Raw genomic sequence first — 21,911 nt, forward strand, 5'->3', positions numbered from 1 at the left:
TCTGTGGATCGGTGGAGCGAGGGGGCGCCGCTGTTCTCTCTCCGGGGCTGGGCCAGGTGCGTGAAGTGCCGGAGCCGCGGCGGCCTTTGGGTCCCAGTGTGCTCTGCGCGGCGCCACAACAAACATGGCGGCGTCCGCGGGGCCGTGGCGGTAGGCGCCGGCCCGGCTCCAGGTGCTGGGTCTGAGCGGTGAGTCGGGCTAGGCGGCGGCGGGAGCCCGTGCCCCGCCAGCCCTGGCGTTGCGCGCCGGCCGCGGTGCGGGCGGCAGGTCTAGGGTACCGCTCCTCGTCTTACCGTTGGGACCGCGGGTGAAGGCTGGGCCCAGCTCCGTGAGGTCTCCCGGGCTGGAGCACATGGGAGGTGGAGAGAGGCAGGAGGAGCCGCGTGAGTTCAGCCTGAAGAAGGGGAGGTGAGGCGAGCGTACAGCTGTTGGGAGGGCATAGATGCAGCCTGATTTTGTAGGGGGTGCTCTGGGGTAGGATGAGAGGTGCCAAACCCAAGTTACAACATGGCAGGTTCTCGTCAGAGATAAGGAATATGAGGCAGGGACTTCGACGGAGTTTGGGATCTTCTTTCATGGAGGCATTCCAACTTTGATCGGGCAAGGCCCTGATAAGCGATGTGATCTAAATTGGCCCTGCTTTGTGAGGGCATTGGACCAGAGACATCATCCAGTGATTTGTTCTAATCTGTATTATTGTGTGATTTTTTTAAGGGAAGAAAGTTTCTAGCAGCAGTGCTTTGAGGATCCAGAAATAGGGAGTGAGGGAGGATTTGGCACTTTCCTGCTGAAGTGCTTCTCTGGAGTGGTGGGGGTGGGTACAGCAGACTGTCAGTAAGATGATAGCTGTCTCCTAGATACGTGCTTTTTTATGGCGAACAAACCTATTAGGAGCTAGCTGTTGTGCATTTGGATGCAGAAAATAGGAAGACTCATAATCTTTGGATGGTTCAATACTAAAGTGCAGTAGGCCTGACTGAAAAGTAAACCAAGGCTGAGAGGCAGTTTGGAAAGAGAGCTAAACCTGGCAATTGCATCTTTAAGCATAGGATGTTGGACGTTTATAGGTTTTGAGGGGTTTTGTAGGTGATCAAGGTATAAGAGCTGCATTCAGAGGAGAAGAACATAATGCAAAGAGATAAAAAAGATTTTTCTCTGTTCATTAAGAAGGATTTTCAGCCACATAATTTCATTTTGTGAGGATTTATAGGGGGATATTTATGAAGTGCTGAACAAGCACAATGAACGTTGCCATACTGCATCACAGTCAGCTTTCAACAAGAAAGCACAACACAGGCATTCAACAAGATTTGCCACCAAAGTCTCTAAAGAAATTAAGCTGACACAGGAGAAGAAAATAGTTGCTTTGTTTAATAATTAGCTAAAAGAGGGGAAACGGAGGATCAGCTGTTCACAGAGGGGAGTGAGGGGGAATTTTTTTGTATCTTTGTGAGGACATATCATAAACATAAACTGTCAGGGGAAAAAAACAGTGAATGCTGAGATGACTAGTTTATCCTGTGAAATAAACTGATACATTGCAGTAAAGACAAGTGCCATCAGTGAAGCTTTAAAGTCTTTATGCTCATGGATGGCTGAATGATGCAGTAGCAGATGGTACTAACTGTAGGTGAGTGCAAAGAGATGCAGCATGGGGCAGAGACAATCACAACTTTACTGTTATGTCTATATACACATGTTTATTTAAAGTGTATATGTAATATTTGGGATCGAAGTGAATACACAGGAGTGAGACCTTTGGGTAATAATAGACGTATCTTAAAAAAAAACAGTCTAGTGCTCAGTAGTTGTACAAAAAGAGATCAAACCAGAGCATTATTATTTATAAATATAAATTATATATATAAAATATAAATTATTTATGATATATAAAAATAACATTTATATATAGATAGATAGGTGTGGTTTGCACACGTCTGAACATTGTAGGCAGATGTGGTCCTCTCAGAAACGTGTAAAGGAGAAGCTTAAGGTGTTTATAAAAGGTGGATAAGGGTAATTGAAGATAGGGCATCAAGTTCAGTTGTAGGAATTAATACATCTTTCTGGAAGCTTTTGTCTGGAAGAGATGTCTAAGTGAAATATGATAAAGATTTGCAAAATTGAATGCAGAATGAAGGTAAATAGGGAAGTGATTATTCACTGCTTCAGTATAACTCATTGATTACTCACTGCTAATGCAAGAGATATAGCATACCAAATGAAATTATGGGTTGACAATTACAAAACAAAAGGGAGCTAGCTTTGGGAGTCCTGGTAGATGCTAAGAGGTCGCAAGGCTTCCGAAAAGGACTGAAAAAATTTCCATAAGAAGACTTAGTTGCCATTGAGTTTCTGGCTCAAGCATCTGGAAGCAGAGATAATATTTTCATAAAATATCACTGTTTTTTTGACTATTTATGACACTTCTCCCATCTCAAGTGGCTACTATTAGAGACAGGTTACTTCTGCACCTGGATTTGTTGAGAGACAGTGCAGGGATTTTAATGAGTTTGAGAGGCCTTACATACCTTTCCTGCAGGAAACTGGGCAACTTGAGTACTAGTTAGTTATAGGTGTTCAGAAGGATCTATTAATTTTGCTATGCATGTTTTTGCTTATGCAAATTTCCAGTGTCATTATCTGACTCTAGTTAAAATTCTTTTCATATCTGTGCTTTTAATTCACCCCATTTTGTTACATTAGTGCACACTTCTGTATGGATCGGACATTCATTTCTAGAATGAACAGAATAAGATGAAAAAAGTTATAAACAAATGCTTCAGTCAGGGCTGAAAGGTTTATCTTGGAGGATTAGAGGTGGATTGATTCAATTGCATTTTTATAGTAAATAGATTATATTTTTTTTAAGGACTGTTTTGCCTTCACAATGTTTGGGGACTTATTTGAAGAGGATTTTTCCTTTATTTCAAACAATCATTGTGGAAAAGGGAAGAAATCAAAGCCCAGAGATTCTGAGCCTCCAGCTCCCAGGGATTCCACCAACCTAAGTGGTATCAAAAATCAGGGTGGGACCTGCTACCTTAATTCCCTTCTGCAGACTCTGCTTTTCACACCCGAATTTAGAGGTAATGTGTTCAAAATCTTCTTACAGTAATGTTGGAATTGATATTTTAGAGTGACATGCATTTCTAGTTATTTATTAAAGAAACACCACAAACAGATTGTTTCAGCAACAATTTATTTCAGTTCAATTCAAATAAGTTATTACAGAATAATCAGAGCTGTTGGTCTGTAGAATTAGTATTGTCACTTATGCACAAAACGTGTGATAAACATTACATTTTCTTACAGGTAGACAGTCTACAGCGTGTGTAAATAAGAGAGGTTATTGCTGTCCATAAAGTGTCATTCATTTTTAATGCAGCAACTACAGTTCCTAAAAAAAAAAAAAAAAAAGACTAATGATGTTCAGAAATGTTATTTAATGTCTTAATTTGCGAAAAAGAATAGCATCGTAATGCTTGGCAGTTAAAATACAATAAACCTTTAAAGAGGAGACTTTTTTTTTAAATAGGCATTTTTCTTTACATTTACAGAGGCACTGTTCTCTCTAGGACCTGAAGAACTTGGGACTCTGGGTGATATCAGTAAACCTGATGCAAAGGTATTTAAACTTTTCTTGTCATTAATCACTGCTGAATGTTGATTTGGAAGAATATTGTTTCAGTTTGAATGAAACTTCTTGTGAGAATGAATGAAAGCCTAACTTTGATGCTGAAAGGCAGTTTGATTAGCCAATACTTGATTTTGCAGACAGCTGTAAGTTTTCAGTGCCATAAGCTTTTGCTTCAAAAGTAAGCTATTAAGCCTATTTCGACTGAAATTGATAACAGAGATCACTTTGTCTTCTGGGGGACCGGGAACAATTTCAAAGTCTGTACAGTCCTTTCTTAGATTTTCCTCTTCTATAAGGAGAGGAAAGCTGCAGTGCTACGATTTATTTTTCACCAGGAAAAAAAAAAAAGTAAATGTGTGCAGCCTAGATGACTGCACTGAGGCTGTCTGAAGGTTTAACAGCCCACCCATGCACAAGATGGTATGGGACTGGTATATAATCTTTGTTTAAAAAGTGCTTACTAAAGTTGCCTACAGAATTTCATTCTTTAGTTCTCATGTTAAAGTGACATAACTGGTTACTTGGAAAATTTTTTTCTTTGTACTTCAAAGATAAATATAGGTAGCTGATCAAGCTTGTCTCCTTCCTGTCTTGTTCCACCCCACCACTGCACCCTATACTGAGCAAGGAGTAGCATGTTTAAATCTGTATGTTGTGATGCCTTGTAGCTGAGAAACTTGCCCTTTTTTACTATGGTGATGGCTTAATTTTAATCTGTACAGTTTTGCTTTATCACAAAATGTATGTTCCGTGACTGTATTTGGCTGAGTAAGGTGAGGCACTGTAGGTTTTTGGGAACCAAGTGTGACTGATGTTCTGGTGTGAATTGAGTAACCTGTGTTATAAAAAGCCATAGACAGTGGTGGTTTATTACAAGTTTTGTAGTAAATTATTTTTCTTTTTATTTAAATGATTGGTTTGAAGACTCTTTCTGATCTGTTGGGTATATTTTGTTTTTTATTTCTAGGTTCGAATAATTCCATTACAACTTCAACGGTTATTTGCTCAGCTTCTGCTCTTGGACCAGCAGGCTGCATCTACAACAGACCTTACTGAGAGCTTCGGGTGGAACAGCCATGAGGTACAAATCGCTATCAGTGATGCCATCATTGATAAACTTTTTCCTGTATGGAGAAAGTTTTTGTGGGGTTTTTTGGGTTGGGTTTTTTTTTGTGTGTGTTTTGGGTTTGGTTTTTTTTTGGAGGTCTGACATTTAAGAAATACCTTAAAATACTTCAAGCTGCAGAGATAGCGTTGAATTGGGTCAGCTATTGTTGTATACTATTGTATCTCCACATGAAGTACATGCCAATTGTTTACAGTGAGCAACAGAAGAAAATTGTTCTGTTAGATAAAGTTTCAGTAGATTTTCCTTTGTTTTTACAGGAATGTTTTTCCAACAGTAATTAGAGTTCTTGTCATTCAAATACTTTGATTCTTATCTAAATTGAACTGTGTAACTCATCTTACTGTTTAGTCTAAATCTAGCCAACTGAAAATGCCGCTTATAATTTATGTACTTGTAGCTACTCAGAGAGCATAACTAAATTAAGAATAACAAATAATAATAAAGATACTACTCAAGGTAGTAAATGTATGGGTAGTCATTGAGGCAGCTGTCTTTGTCACAGTTAATATATGTTGTTTTTAAGCAATAAGCAAAGCAGGTGGCGCTATTTTATTTCTTCAAGTTTGGGTTTTTTTGTCATGCAGGAAATGAGGCAGCATGATGTACAGGAATTAAATCGGATTCTGTTCAGTGCTTTGGAAACTTCCCTCGTGGGGACTTCAGGTCATGACCTTATTAACCGATTGTACCATGGGATTGTTGTCAACCAGATTGTTTGTAAAGAGTGCAAGAATATCAGTGAGAGACAGGTAAAGCCAGATGATTTTCCAGGATAGATTTCTGTTCAGTCTGTTGAAGATACTGTAAATGTTCTTTTTTTAAAACTCCCAAAGTAATGACATTTCTTGGCTGTCACTGGTGGCCTTGTTGAATCTAGGTGGTGTGTATTGATTAGAGCGCTGCAGACTTGAAAACGTGAAAATTATACATGACTGTTGTTAAGTCTTGGCTGGCATTTTCTAAACCACCTACATCAGGCCGTGACTCAGAGGTAAAAAAACAAGTGTTATCGCATCTTCTGAGTTGACAAACATTGCCTTTAGTAGATGTACTTAGCAGAGAGCTGAACAGTGGGGTAACAACAGTCAAATGTATCTTTACACTCTTTTATGCTCTTCGTCATTTAAAAAAGTCTGTGGTTTTTTTTTTTTTAAGTTAATTTATCTTCTTTGGATGTATGGGCTTTTTTCCCCATCAGCAATGAAAGCAAAATGAATGCTTATATCTGTTGTGGTGAATGGGATGAGTATCTTTCTAATGTACCATGAAATTTCTCCACTTACTACCTTACTTTTTGTTGTACTTCTGAATAGGAAGACTTCTTAGACCTAACAGTGGCGGTAAAAGGTGTTGCTGGCTTGGAGGAAGCCTTATGGAACATGTATGTAGAAGAAGAGTACTTTGAAAATGAGAACTTGTATCAGTGCGGAGCCTGTGATAAACTTGTTGAAGCTTCGAAGGTAATGCATTGATGATTCTCAGTGTTCACTTTGCTAACAGTTAGGAACTTTGTTTACATTGCTGTGGCTGCCCTCTAACTCCAAACCAGACACAGACAGCTATTAGCGCATTGACATATTTTGCCAACTTCACAACAGCGAAGCTCTTTGGCCTACTGCGGTGGCTCTCCTCTGTAGCACATCAAGTGCAGTCCAAACCTTGCAGCACCCTTAATGTGGAAACGAGTGCAAAGGCAAGCTGATGACAGATGAAGTTAATCAGTGACTCAGGAGTTCAGAAACATTTGCCAGTGCGTCTTGCAGCTTGATTATAAGGGTTTATTTGAGTTAAACTTTTCTGGGTTCAAGGGAGTGCGAGGTAAGAGTTATTTACCTCTCAAATGTGCTCATCCATGAAAGAAGACAGTGGGAGCTCCGATACTGTGTAAGAAGTCACATAGCTGGGAGGTGCCAGGGTGTGAATGGACAACCTCAAGAAGCAGGACTGTGCTAGAAGGCTGCAGCATGAAGGAGGGACACTGTGTCAGCATGACTGCTGCTTGTGGCTCTGTAGCCCTGCAAGCATGATGTATGTGATTACAGCAGACTATAGTGAGAGTCAACACTGGCAGCGAGTGAGGGGCCAGCTGAGTCACTCTAGGCTTGGTGGCAGCATTAGGAAGGCATCTGCCTAACAATGCAACCACCTGCCCGCACCTATCGTGTTTCAAAGGCAACATGGCCCATACCTACCCACTCCATTCCTCCCTCCCTTCAGTACTCAGTGGGTCTTTGGATGTTATTCTTCCCCCTTTTTTATCTTGGCCTTTAGAAATAGTAGTAGTTGAAGAATCTCATGTTCCAGAACTTTATCAAATTTTAATTGTACAGTCTGATTTTCACCCTAAACTTGGAAGAACTTGCAAAATCCTTTGTGCCACTAAGCTCTGCAATTTTTTTGCAATTGATGCAAATGAAATGCCTAATTCAGGAGGTTTCTTAAACCCTATGTGTGTTTCTGGGAAGCTCTCTGTTACAGCTCTGCAAATGGAGAGTTGGATGGAGACATTGCAAAGGCTTGTAAGCGTGTCTGTTGAATCTATGCTTACATGCAGAGGTGATACAAGATGGTTGGTTTTGCTTCACACCAGGGTTCCTGATGTGCTCACACACCAAGTTGTTTGATCTTGATTAATATTCTTCCTTACTAAAATGGATTATGTTGGCTTTCCTGTCTTGAAGGTCCTCCCCTGTATAAATGAGGGAGACTAACGCTTGTTTGTTCTGTGGCTGGCTGTAGGGTCTTCCAGGATATGCCTACCCTATACTGCTCAGGCACAGCGTTGTGCTTATTTACCATAGCCCACAGATCTTAGTCAAGGCCCTTTTCTTCAAGCAGCCTGGCAGGTCTTAAGCAAAATGCCACCACGATACATTCTGGTGACATTTTTCAGACCATTTCTGTTGCATTTGGAGGCAGCCCAACAAGTCACTGAGCAGCAGGCTGCACAATACATGTGGGAGTGATCTCTTTTTCTGGACAACAAACACCTGTCCCTATATTACAGATGGGATAATTTGTGACTTTCATATTTGAAAACACTGTGCCTGTACGAGCCCTGACCTGTACTTGGTACCACACAACCCCAAAGAACTGGAAAACTCCACAAGGGTTATTTGAATAAACCTCAGGTGAAGTACAAATGCTGTGATTGGAGGAGATGATCCAGAGGGGTCAGAAGAGCCCCAGCCTCAGTTGAGGTCCTTTCCTTACAGCAGAAGCGAGCGTGTAGGCTATGTTTGTAGGTAGAGCTTCATTCATAGCTATTTTTTTGGGGGGTGGGGTGGCTTCAGGGCCTATGCCAGATGCTGAATGCCCCACTGTTCATCTGGGAATGGTGAACTACCATGTGTTGCTGTTCTGCAGCACCTGCTGTTCAGCAGCAGTTGAGTGTGTTTTTTCTCTGGGCTCCCAGGGTCTGTGTGGGACTGTTGGTGGCAGGTGCTGTGCAAGGGGCCAAGAGTAAAATTGCATAGTCTGACTTCATGTGTAAGCACAAACCCTGGGGTTTGAAGCAGTTGCTTCTTAGTATAAAATTCAGGGAAATGCTCTCATGAAGAACATGTGGGCTACAGAAATGTAATTACTGACTAGCATTTCAGCTCTGTCTTCCTTTGTTGTGTGTAGGAGGATAAAGTATGGGACTGTGATCACCATTCAGGGAAGGTGTAGGGCTTCACAGAGGGGAAGAATCTTGACTGCTTTTAGGATGTCTAGTTGGTAGGGAAATAGAGAATTAAGGAAGACATTTTAAAAATTAAAACACTGGTCATGTCTGCCTGCTTGTAACAAAGCTTTGTTGGGAAAGTGAATAGTTGACCATAGCAAGGTGGAAACATTATTCTGTATAACTGTGCTTACAATTTTTAAAAATCATTTTACAGTCTGCTAAACTACGCAAGTTGCCACCCTTTCTCACTGTTTCTCTCCTGAGATTTAACTTTGACTTTGAGAAGTGCGAACGATACAAGGAAACAAGCTGCTATACATTCCCTATCCAGATAAATCTGAGGCCTTTTTGTGAGCAGGTTTGTACTGTTATATTTGTTAAAGTTTCTATGTACTCTGCACAGAACCGATATCTCAAAGACAAGTTATCTTTTATTTTGCGTTTTGTTAGGGCAAAGTATTTGAGAAATCTTGTGGGGTTTTCTTCTGTCCCCGATTCCAAATATTTGGAATTCCAATTTCTTTCCAAAAGATCACTTTCTACTGAATGGGAGATACCTTGTAGCTATACAAGGGGAAGGGATATAATAATTACCTAAAACTGAATCTGACATATGCTTGAAAGGAAGATTATCAGCTGGAAATTGAAACAAAATTTGTTTTTGTATTGTTATTGTATAAATTTACCTATATATTTTTTATGTGCCTGTAGTTATTTAATTTTAATAAGGAATTTGTCTTTGCATTCATCCGTATGTATTTTGATTATAAACTGAGCTATACTGATGCTTGATGACAATTTTTGATCTTTAAAATATATAAAGAGTATACTTAATAGAGGCACTGTTATTGAAAAAGCCATTTTTCTTATTGAAATGTTGCAGTGCAAGCTTGGAAATTTCTCAATGTTTGCATTTGAGGAAACTTTTTTTTTTTTTTTTTTTTCAGTTGGTTTGTGTATAAAAATGTGTTGCTTGTTTTTTCTCTAGTCTTTTAAACAAAATAAACCTGGGTATGAACAAACAGGTTGAGCTGTTCTATTATTTGCGTCAATATGTCATTATTTTAAATTTCCAGTATTGTTCACAATCATGCTTAAAAAGTTGCTTTATACGTCTGTGACTTGGTCCGTGGTTTGTGTCAGTCCATACTTGTGTTACCCAGCACTGAAAAGCCAGTTCAGTCCCTGCACGTGTGAATGTATACTGAGAAATATTCAAAGCTATGCTGATGGTGTAAAACTGTCCTTGTGTTAAAGAGTTACTGATACATATTATTGTTGTTATTATTGTTTTTCTTTTTAAAGACTGAAATGGATGATTCAGAGTACATGTATGAGCTCTTCTCTGTTATTATACATAAAGGTGGCTGCTATGGAGGACACTATCATGTTTATATCAGAGATGTGGATGAATTAGGAAACTGGCAGTTACAAGTAAGTCCTGAAGGTTTTTCTTCCTTGCTTGATATGTCTCATTTTTCAGAAAAGTATTAAAAGATAGTGGATAAAATGTACATCCAAACTAATTAATATTACTAATTAATATTTTAGTGAGGCATTTTGTCTCTTACCTCATTGAGAAGGCTAGTTTTCCACAGTGTGCGGCCTTTTAGCAAATTTTAGCTTTCCGACCTGCTAAACTATCTCATGTTACCAGGCTCAACTATAAATTAATTAATATCTTAGCTCAAGACTATCACAGCCATTTTAATGGATGACCCTGGCTGGCTGTTTGTAAATAATGCAAATGCCTTTACTGTTAAAAAACCTGATAGTGGATATTCTGTATGACAATATACAGTCCATAGCAGGTGGCAGAGGCAGGTTATCAGAACTGCCTTCATACTTCTAAATTGTATATGCTAACATTAGTACAGAATATCATAGAAAACCGTTAGTTGTGTGTGAAGCAACAGTATTTGTGAGTCTGTTATTTTTCTTACACAGGAAGAAGAGCATAGACTCATTGAAGATAAGGCTTTAAAAGATACTGAGAATGCCAAAGAAATAGAAAATCCATTGGCAGTGTTGAAAGGGATTTTATCAGAGGTATGGTATGTAAGGAGTTTGCTGCTTTGATTTTGATATTAAGGAACCTAGAAGGGGTTAGTGTATGCAAGAGTAGGCAGTTGTAACTGTACAGAACTATTCTGAACTTACTGTAAAGCATATAAAACTTGTAACTTTAGCCTGACTTTAATACTAATCGTGGCTCTTAATAGAGAAAACAGCCCTTGTTGAGCATTTCCTGAAGTTGCTTACCTAAGCTGTTGTACAATGTGATGCTATCCTGGCTTGTTAACAAACAGGAATGATTTAAGCACTTCAGAATCTGCTCCTTTGTGTTGCTCCCTTGACTTTTGTAGCCTTTAATTTCTCTATAGGAAGAATCTAAACAAATTCCTGTGGATCAATTAGGGCAGAAATTATTGGAGAAAAATGGTGTGTCCTGGAATAAGAAATACCGAAAACAATGTGGAGCATTACGAAAGGTACTATGCATGTATGTTTGTTTTTTACTGTTAGGATAACTTTACATTTATATTCATATTGAATAGTCAATAGTTCAGTTAATTGAAAATACTGGCAATTGGGACTAGCAAGATAGAGCACATGTTAAGAGAGGTTTGTAAGGTAAGTTAGTAAAATGGGGAACATGGACAAGATTCTGAAGGGATTGTCTGCCTGAAAGTGCAGCATTGTTGATGTCCCCCCCCATCTCTCAAGAGCCATGGTTTTGTTTTGTGCAATTTGGCCACCAAGCTTGTTTGAAGTATCTGGATGCTGCTAAAATGAAAGTAGAAAACAGAGTGGATAAACTGGGTGAAACTGGACGAGTAGGTTTTAAGTTCTTGAGATGCCACGATGGGCAGTGTTAATTTCGGTAAGGTACAGCTCAGCAGACCAGAGTTGAGCTCAAGATCCCTGTCTGGTAAATATAGAAGGGAGCGCTTCTGTGGAGACTAGGGAGTGGAAAGTACCAGTGTTAGAGGGCTAAACTGATTGGGATGGTAAAAGCAGAAGCTTTTTGATTGCCTAGAGCATCCATCACTCCCTATGCTACCTTTCCAGGGACAGAGCATATGGACTTGTGAGAAGTGTTTTAAAAAGATTCCAGTGTCTCAAACAATGCTTGAAATTCAGAAGTTAGTCTGATTTAATTCTTAGTGATCCATGTCTGTTAAAAACAATTCTTTTGCAATGTCTTGTGTGATAGTTTGAAGTTAGATAAGAAACAAAGCCAGCAACAGCATATAAAAGATCAGGCAGATAAGTGGTGGTAGGAAAATTACATTTTTCTGTCTGAACTGAGGAAATCCATAAGGAAGCATCATAAAACCAAGTTTGAAGGGATGGAGTTTGTGTATCAATTTGCAGATGAATCAGGTGAAGTAGCTAATGCAGGCTGCTATATTTAAAACTGGGTATCTTATCTTGTCCTTGCTTTCCTTTTAGTATTTGCAGAATCATCCTCAGATATTTCAGTTCAGTCCTGATGAAAATAAGGTTGGTCTGAAGGAAAAACACAAGCTTGCATTTAGGTCAGATTCTCAAGGACAAGATCTCCAAAGCCCTCCTCAGAAGAATGATGTCCAGTGGAATTCAGAAAAAAACCCTGCAAGGCTAAGGGACAGTTCTTCTGGTTGCCATTGGTTTGATCTGAACGATTCAAAAGTCCAGCCAATCAAGGAGAAGGATATTGAGAAACAATTTCAGGGTAAAGAGAGTGCCTACATGCTGTTTTATCGAAAATCTCAGTTAAAAAGACCGCCTGAAGGTACAAAAAGCTCATCTTGATATTCTGGGGGTTTCCTTCATCAGCAGTTAGTTTTCTGGAGGGCAGAGGCTGTTGGGCTTTTCTGTCCTTCCCAAGACCTGAAGATACAGTTTTCTTTCTAGTGCTCATTTGAAAAAAGGGTTAACTAAAATACTCGGAGGTTACGTCCAAGGAGGTAGTGACCAGTTAATTTGCTGTGGCTGACACTAATTCTTTCCTAGTATGCTTCACAAATATGACCAGAACATCTCCTACTGAAACAAATACAAGTTGTTGCTAACAGCATTCATCTATCAGTTTCCCTTAGGGAAAGATTGATGGGAAGAAATAAAAGCACTTGTTCTTTGTATCTTGCAGTTTAATTTCCTGTATAACAAAAGAATGCAAATTGCTCTGAATTTTCAATGATTACTGTAATGTAATGTCTCATCTTGATCACTTTTCTTGTTTGCCAAAACACGTTAAGCAGCTGAGGCCAAACTAGCCTATATTATTTGTTGCAGCGCGAGGAAATCCAAGGTACCAAATTCCTGAACACCTTCTGAGTGAAATGAATGCTGCTAATACTGAGCTGCAAAAAAAGAGGTATATTAATGTAAATGTACCAGTCTCTTAAACAGCATTCTTAATCTGCAGATCTCCAAAGTGATTTAAAATGAAAGAAACTCATTGAGTAGAACCAGATACTAAAATGATTCAATGTCATAGAGGTTAATCGAAGAATACAACTTGTAGGTCCAGATTCTGCCTTCTACTGGTTCCCTGCCTCCCTGTTAGTGGTGTAATTAGGCGTTCTACAGAATTTCAAGGGACACTTAATTACAGTTTAAAATGGCACCATTTTTTTTGGTGAAAATCAGTGCAATTCTGGAAGGAGAATGGAATACATTATCTTAATTAAGTTTATAGAGGGGAGTTCTCCATTGGGAGAAGGGGGAATGACTTGCTTTACTCTGAAACAACTGATAAATGGTGTCCTTTGCTAGAAACATGGAGGAAAAAGCTAGTGGTGTTCAGGTTGCTTGAAACTTTTTCTTTTCCTTCTCTTGAGGAACACACAGATCTGATGATATGCCTGAATCACAGCTAAGCTACCAAAATATAGACACACACGAGAGACATAAGTCTCGTGTGATATCTCCATACTGGGCAAATGTTACTGCTTTATTTTTTAAATGATGTATTCACTGCTACATTTAGCTAATAGAACTGGATAGAGGTATAAAGTTGGAAAGCATGGCTGTGTCTGTCCTGATTCAGTTTCTGTGCAGTTTTTCTCTCTCTGCATTTCAAGAGAGTACTGATCTGGAACACAGCCTGATAAAACCTACAACCTCCACATTCCTAAAGATGAAGTTTGCCATTTTGTTTAGAAAGGTAGAAGCAAGGCGTAGAAACACACAAAATGTACTGTTATAGTGCTTATGTAGAGGATGTCTACGCTAGCTCTGTATTGTACGACGTGTAAAATCACTGTCATCTTTGAGCACCTCTTTGCACCCCTTGATGGAAGGAGGGATGGGACAGTGAATTTAGCCATGAGGGTATGGGTTCCAGGACAACTGCACAGGAGCATCTCTGAGATAAGCGAGCCATCTGTCAGTGTTAAATTCACTGGTTTATTATTGTGTTATTCTTTCAAAGAGCGGAATGTGACTCAGCAAACAATGGCATTGATTTACATCTCCATTTGAGCTCGTGTTATAAATTTCACAATGGGGCTTTGCATCCTTCACTTACTTGGAAAGAGAGTGTTGTGGATTTGACTATTGATAGAAGAAAAACACTAGGAGACCTTCGACAATCAGTATTCCAGGTATTTGCTATATTAAATGAACTCAAACGCTTAATTTTTACTTGAGCAACAACAACATATAATATGTATTTATGCAGCAATTTTTATCTCAATGAGAATTTTCAACATCAATTGTTACTTTAGGATGCTAAAAACTATATGGATTTACGCAGAAGGAAACATTGGTTTGAGGTCTGTTCTGGAAGTACTGAAGAAGCCATGAAATTGATGAAACTTTAACTATGTAGACTTCAAAGCCCTCATAAGTGAATTATTTGTATTTGGGCAGCATGTTCATGGGCATGGATTGACGCTTTGCAAAACTCCAGGCTTATTCTTAACATTTAAGTTTGTGACAGATTTGTGTTTGTGTTTTTAAGGAGCTAGCTGGCTTTAAAAAGAAATAATTAAGAGTAGAATCATAGAATCATAGAATCAGTGAGGTTGGAAGGGACCTTTAAGATCATCAAGTCCAACCATTAACCTACCCTGATAAAAACACCACCACTCCTAAACCATGTCCCTAAGCCGCTCATCTACCCTTTTCTTAAACACCTAGCAGTGTAGCAGAGTAGTTTAAGAAAAAAGAAAATAAGTTAAAATAAATACTTAGCTTTGCATTTATTCTCTACTATGTTACAGGAATATGACAATTGGTAAAATGCTTTTTCACAGATACCCAAATCAAACCTAACTTAATATCAGGAAACACTGCTTGCTTTTCCTGTACCCCACAACCTTTGGTTAGTGTCCAGTTGAAACTTTATTTTTGTCTATCTGGTGACTAGTCTGGAATGTCAAGTCCTAAATGCTTGACTGTTTTCTGTGTTACTAGACTTGTTGAAGTAAATAGCTGTGACTTGTTAAGTGTCAAAGTGAGCTTGGTAGCCAGGCTGTAACAGCTTTCAGCAAAGTTGTAATTTTGTGTGATGTGAGTTATTGCTTGCCATTGTTTTATATATATATATATATATTATTATTATTATTATTATTATTATTATTATTATTATTATTATTATTATTATTATTATTATTCCGAATTAGATGTTGGAATCTTGGGAAGGTGACATGATTCTCAGTATTGCCAGGCCTTTACCAGCAGGACTGCATCTTTACCAGATGCTCGATGGTAAGACTACTACATACAAGGCTTTCATGTTATTTATATGTTGTATTTACTGCAGACATTGAGGATTCCATATGTAAAACATCTTGGAGATGTGTATTACTGAACACTGTTCAAACTCAAACAACGTGCAAGTCCACTGCCATTATTTAGGACACTCTTATTAGTGAAATGAAGGTTTTTGAGACCTTTATATGTAATCTTTGTTGTGAAGTGCAGCAAAACTGCAGATCTTATGCAAGTTAAACACATTTGCAGACAAAAATATATCGGTCTGTATTTTGACCTTGATTTGCTTATGAATGGTATTTATCTAGTAGGTAGAGAATAGTATAGAAGAGAGGAGCCAGGGTGACATAAAAGAAAAATATAGTTAAACCTAAGCTGAAGTAGGAAAATGTTTGCATAAGGAGTACATTAATTTGTTAAAAGTACATTAGTATTTTAAAATCATGACTTCTGTCTCCAGCAATTCTAGGTGTTAGTCTTCGAAAGCCTATTCAGTCATTTTTAGATTTTGTAGTGTTTGTGGCACTCATAGCTGCTGTAAATATTCTTCCACATGCTAGTACAGGTCTTTAAATGACAATGACTTTTAAAATATCTGAATCTGACCTGTAGTAGGAAGGTAAAAGGGACTGCGGCATGGGCATTAGTATTGCAAAGAATGGGCTTGGAACGTACAGTATGTAACTAATTTATTAAATCCAAGCTTTTTATTTTAAACCTATTGATTCACTGTTAAATCTCATGTAGATAATTCTGACCAAGCAGCTTTGCCAAGTGCTAACTTGGGCTTCAGTTTGCAAGGAAAATTGAATTGAAACCTTTGCGCTGTGGCTCTCTTTACTCAGTGAGAGTGCTGTGGAGGTGTGTACCTGCTTGTGTTGCTCTTGCTACATGAGTGAACCCTAACTTACCCTCTCTAAATGCTGATCACACAGCAGCTTTTGTAATGCTACACTTGAGCCGGAGTAGAATGTGCCAGCATGTTTAATTTGGTTGCTGACCCTGCCAGTCTGTTTTCTGGGGGACAAGAACTTGATGATTTGCTCCTTTTTAGGAGATGAGCTGACACTGGATGGCATTGGGCTGGCTGATGGAGCAGACATCTTCGTGTGGAATGGGAAGGAGGTAAAAGAACCAAACGCCCTCTCTCCTTTACGATCCTGAAGGGATAAGATGCAGTCTCCAGACACAGTTTTGGAAAAGTTGATATGTTCTGCAGATGCGCTTCTGACATACCAGTGTTGGCACTGGGGACACCGTTTCAGCCTCATCTAGGATACTACAATTTTACAGCTTGTCAGCATACCTTGTGTTATGTACAATGTGCTGCCTGATAAAATTATAAATAGAATTATACTATGCAGAGCATGATACGGTCAGATTGATAGGTGCCTGTAGATATCCAATGCCAGTTACGTTGGAGTGTATTCTGAAAATATCTGCTGATCTTGGAAGGAGATTGTGTGATAGTAATGTGATAACAAAAACTTATGCCCTGTAGCGAATCACTCCATGTATAAAATCAGACCTGTGAATGACTACTTGTGTATGGTCTCCCTAATATATTGTGCTCCTTTTCTAGTGTTGCATCTTAATTTTAATATTAAGGCTTCTGCATAACTTTCAAATACCTGCCTCAGTGGTTACGCAACACAGCATTTTATTCCATCTGTGTAATGGAATAATTTTACTTTTAAAAGATTTTTGCTATAAAACTATATGTTTTCTTTGTGATTTATCTCACACACCCCCACACCCTTCAAACCCCAAAGAAAACATCTAGTAAAACAGTTGTTCATGTCTTGGTTGTACTTTTGGTATGGTCTTAGCTACTCCAGCTTCCTGCGTGATCAAATTGCTTTTGTCAAGGAACTATATTTTTGGCCTAGGGTGAATATCAGAAAGGACAGATTTAAAAATATAACTCTTTTGATCAGTTTTGGGTAGTTCTTTAATGTCATTCCTCTGTTCTAATTCCTCTAAATTCCTCTATTCTTAATCTGATGGAGACTGAGTGTCCACTGCTTTCCCACCTATTGTTACTGATATATTTACTGTACATGCAGACTTGGAACAGACCTCAACATTATGCCTTCTCTTCACAACACCTGTGAGTTACTCTAGTTGTTTGTTCAGTAGACCTTTGGTCACAGGTGGTTTATTTTTAATGAGGAGAGAGGGTGCATCTTTGCATCTCAGTAATTTTATTGTTGTCATTTATTGCTGTCCAGTCTTTTCTGTGTTTTATTGATGACCACTGCATAAATCTTGCATTCTTTACTTCAGGTTGGTGGTACAAAGGTGATGACAGGCCCTGATCATGAACCTGTGGTTGTAAATGTTCTTCGTTTAGCGGAGTATAACGAAGGAGGGAAGGGTCAGCATTTCACAGAATCGCAGCATGTCTTTCCATGCAGCACAAAACTAGGTGATCTGCGCAGAGCCTTAGCACCGTCAGGAGGAATCATCTTAAAGAATGGCTCAGGACTAGATAAAGAAGCCAAAAACTGGGAAGTTTTTCTTGAAGAAGATATGAAGGAAACAGTCAAAAGTGTTGGTTTGATGGATGGATGCTCAATACTAATCTTAGACAGCCATGACCAAAGGTAAACATTTTTATAACAAGTATAATTAAACAAAAAATCAATTTTGGAAAAATCTTTACTTAAATTATGCTAGCTATGTATATTCTTTTTAACTAATTGTCACTTTGAGCTTTTTAATTTAACATAATGCAATCTTAAATTTTGGGGATTGGGTACTTGTCAACTGTTAGATATTTCTTTGCTCTTGAAGTGCGGATGCAGTCACATCTTTTGACTCACACTTGTAAAGGGAAAAATCTAGTGAAAACAATTTGTGCCCAGTGTGCTGGCACATCTTTGGCATAACCTGAATTTCTGAGGTTTGAGTTGTGTGGTTGTAATGCCTCGCTCAGAAGAGAGGGAAGGAAATGACTCAGATTCGCAAATCCCCAGTGATGCGGGCTAAGGTGAGACAACTCTCAAGGTCCATACAAAAGCATTTATTAGATTCCCACAGTGATTAATATGTATCTTAACTAGGTCTATGATAATTGGTTAGGTACATAACAAATTTTGGCAAACGGTAAAACAAAGTATGGCAAGCTGTAAAGTACGCCTTGTGTTACTTGACAACAGATATACAACAAATTATGGCAGATATACAGATATACAACGAATTATGGTATGTGGTAAGGTATGCCTTGTGTTACTTACTTAACAACTTTAAAAGAAAGAGAAAAGAAAGAGAAACAGAGGGATAGAGAAGGAGACAGAGAGAGAGAGTGAGAGAGAAAGAGATCACCAGTCCTGGTTCCAGCATTGGTCCAGCCAACGGGGGTGTCTGGTTTGTAGAAGCGTTCCTCTGTGTAAAACCTCCCCAGGAAAAAAAAAAATCTCTAGGGGCACTTATTTTCCCCTTTTATTTTCGTGGTATCAGTACGACCCGCACACTGTTAGAGTGTTCAGGTTTCTCCCCCCACCCCCTTCTGCCAGGTGATGAGTGCTATAGTCTTTTATGTTTAACATGATCTCAGTAATCTTCATTAACATATGCAGGGGTTTCAGAGGAGTTTCTTTCTTCCCCGAGTAAGCAGGTGTCAGCCTTATCAGTTCTTTGTGCATAAGGCCTGCATTATTCACCCTGTGGCTACAGCTACATTTCAGGGTACTTGCGAGTGTTTAAGACATTCCTCAATGAGTCTCGGAGGACCTCCTTCTCCCTTTCATCTCTCACCAGTTGTTTCAGGGAATTTGCAAGTCGACTGTTGCAATGGTTCTCTGAGGAACTTGGTGGGATGAGAGAACACAGGAGTATCAGAAGGGTATGCAGCTCTGCCGAATCTCACAGTTGAATCTAAAGTTGCTAGGGGCAAATTTCTGGTCTCGTTTCACTTCCCAGTCCATAGCCCTGAGGTTAGGTTCCTGTTTTCAGACACATATGTGCTTGTTACATAAATTCTGACTTCGTAGTTGAAACAGTATTGAAAAATTGAGGTTAAATCAATCAGTGAGAGGGTTCTTCACCAACAACTGTTTCTGTATTTATATATAGTAGCAGAGAGACCGAGAAAATCTCAAATATTAGTTATGACTAGGTATGTGTTTACCGTATTTTTTCCAGAAGCCTTAAATCCAGCCTCAGAAAGTGACTTAGACTCTGAAGTACTTTTAGGACCTCAAATCCCATTGAAAGCCAGTTACCAAAACATAGCCCAGAGGTGCCTGGATGCTGCCTGAGGCCTCTGAATCTTACTCTGCAACATGCCATCGCTACTAATGGCCTAGGCATTATTGGTTTATTTGAGAGCTTTGGTATTTGGCAATCTAGACCAGACAATGTGTAGTTTTCCTGTCTTTGACCATCTTTGCACTGCTCATTTTTACAGCTTTGTGAATGTGTCAAGTGGCAATTTGACTGCTTTTACCTATGACATCAGCTGGCTCCAAGTTAAAAACTTCTGCAGAATGGATGATGAAGAGAAACACGTTAAAATTACTGCCACTATTGAAACAGTAAGAAGTCTGACATAACACAGGCTGTTTCTGTGAAAAGCTTGGCCAGTGCACTTGGGCGAATTAATGAGGAGTGGTTTTAGCCTCAGGGCTGAAGTTTTTCTGTGATGAAAATAGTGTGCAATTTGGAGTTACTGTTACTGGGATACTTTGGTGTGTAATAAGACTTGAATGCTGGTAACTTAAACCAGTGCAGTCTACATTAGTGTGGTGTAGTGTGAAACAATTTTCTTTTTGGACCATCCTGTACCATCCTGTAAATGTATGTTTGGTGAGGCTATGTCAGTAAACAAAAGCTAAAAGAGGAGTAAAGTATTATTTCTTGCTTTCAATATAGGATAGGAAAAAATGCTGTTTTTCCCCTAGGGTTGGACTTCTCTGATACCTTTTCTGCCTTTTAAATTATTTCCTGTTAGAGAAAATGTGAAGTACTACTTAGTTTTGCTCACAAAATTACTATTTGTGGAATATTAGTCTTTTGATAAATCCAAAAATTAAATAACACTTTATTTTCTTTGGAATACTGTTTTTAAGGAAAATTTCTACAAATGTGTTCTGATATCATTACATTTATTTATTATATGTATTTGGGATGATAATGTTAAGGAAACGTTTTTGCAGCTATGTGTAGTGTTAACCAGAATAAGAACATAACTATGATGCATTTCAAGTGAAGGCTGCCTTTCGTGGACTGGCATTTGAACAGCAGATGTGTTACTAGCGTTATGTATTATCAGTGTCATTCTGTATTAGAGGTGTTAATATTGCTGTCTTTTAGGTGATGTCAGATATCAAAATGAAAGCGATACGGGAGCTTCAGCTAGAGGAGGAACTAGGTAAGTCTTCAGCTCCTTTACTTCTAGATCTGATAATGTTAGAATTTAGTGGCTGGCTTCCTGCTTTTTGCATCAGTCTATTCAAAACAGCAAATCCATTGCTATTAGGAGTATTTTGGGGAAGAAAGAGGGTGTAAAGGCCTTAAAATTCATCTAATTTTGAAGAAAATTAATATTTTCCTCAGCTTAAATAAATCAATGTAAGTCTTGATTAAAATATTAAAATTCAGTAAGAATAATCTATTACACTAAGAATTGAAGAAGATTTTTTTTAACCTTATTTCTTTTTTTAAGACACTCCAGTTTTTTTTCTTTAAAGGTTTTGTTTGTGTCTTTACCTTTTGAAGCACTTGGTCAGTTTTATAGTATTTTACTGATTGTGGTTAACAGCTGGCTTCAAAGAGAAAGTATTCTCTCACTAAAATAAGACTGTTCACAAAGTCTCTAGGAATCTCTCTCTAATTGTATTTTTGATGTAATACTTCCAGATGGAGACCTCTAAGATAAACCTGTTGTTGTCATTAATTTTAAATGTTATCTGTCTAAACTTCTGAGCCAAATTTCTTCATATTTGAATTACTTACTACATCTATCTTTCCTGCCCTTTTTGTTACAGCAAATGACAGCTGTCTTAGACCTGTTAGCAGAAATGGGAAACTTCTTTCTCCAGGTAAATTTATTTATTTAATCATTGCTCTGTGAGAAGTTCAATTGGGAGACTTTAAGCTTCCCTTTTCCTTTCCTGGGAGAAGTACACACACGTAACTCCACTAATTTCCAGGCTTAACTGAAGCAATTGTGAGGTGGGTTTTTTTTCCCAGTTTTACTGTTTCTTAACAGTACCAATACAGAGCTCAAGGTTAAACTTTTATGTTTAGCTTGGTTTTATTACTTGCATTCTTAATAAATAATACTGATTAGCATACCTGCTGTTGTTTATTGACTACTGGCCATGTGCTTCAAGACTGTGGGAATTAGCAGAAAGTTCTATTTCCCATACTTATTTTATAAGTTGAAAAGTCTCTAAATGATCTGGTTTGAATCATATTTCATACATTACAGAGCAACTTGCTGGATATTCCAGGAAGCAGAGTCATTGTTAAATGTCTTTCTGACTTACATTTCCTGAAACAAAATGGACTAAATGAGTTACAGTATTGATGTGCAAGGTTGGATTTCAGAACAGCTTGAGCAGCAACCTTGAGTCCTGTGGTTATGGAGGAAGCACTGTTAGGTTTCTGATTACTGTGAAAAGGCAGCTTGCGTCTGTAGTTTATGAAGCACACTGAATAACGTGTGGATTTTTGCTTCCATAAGAGTGGAGGAACTTGTTCATGTCATAGCCTGCTCTTTTATTTGGGTGAGCATGTGATGCCATTTGTCACTATAT

At 38.5% G+C, this 21,911-nt stretch overlaps 1 protein-coding gene across 1 annotated transcript in view; it reads left to right on the forward strand.

The window, feature by feature from the left end:
• Positions 1-2,878: 2,878 nt before the first annotated feature.
• USP40 (ubiquitin specific peptidase 40) overlaps positions 2,879-21,911 on the forward strand; it is a 36,500-nt gene continuing 17,467 nt past the window's right edge. Inside the window, exons 1-18 of the mRNA XM_082483498.1 lie at positions 2,879-3,089; positions 3,561-3,628; positions 4,608-4,721; positions 5,354-5,518; positions 6,083-6,229; positions 8,654-8,797; positions 9,745-9,873; positions 10,387-10,488; positions 10,824-10,931; positions 11,896-12,217; positions 12,721-12,802; positions 13,862-14,033; positions 15,057-15,141; positions 16,202-16,272; positions 17,434-17,753; positions 19,559-19,685; positions 20,464-20,521; positions 21,138-21,191. Of these exons, the coding sequence (XP_082339624.1) occupies positions 2,891-3,089; positions 3,561-3,628; positions 4,608-4,721; positions 5,354-5,518; positions 6,083-6,229; positions 8,654-8,797; positions 9,745-9,873; positions 10,387-10,488; positions 10,824-10,931; positions 11,896-12,217; positions 12,721-12,802; positions 13,862-14,033; positions 15,057-15,141; positions 16,202-16,272; positions 17,434-17,753; positions 19,559-19,685; positions 20,464-20,521; positions 21,138-21,191 (2,467 nt within the window). The 5' untranslated portion in view covers positions 2,879-2,890. The remainder of the gene's footprint in view (positions 3,090-3,560; positions 3,629-4,607; positions 4,722-5,353; positions 5,519-6,082; positions 6,230-8,653; positions 8,798-9,744; positions 9,874-10,386; positions 10,489-10,823; positions 10,932-11,895; positions 12,218-12,720; positions 12,803-13,861; positions 14,034-15,056; positions 15,142-16,201; positions 16,273-17,433; positions 17,754-19,558; positions 19,686-20,463; positions 20,522-21,137; positions 21,192-21,911) is intronic.

This window comes from Vanellus vanellus, assembly GCF_965231255.1.
Source record: "Vanellus vanellus genome assembly, chromosome: 5".
NCBI lineage: Eukaryota > Metazoa > Chordata > Aves > Charadriiformes > Charadriidae > Vanellus > Vanellus vanellus.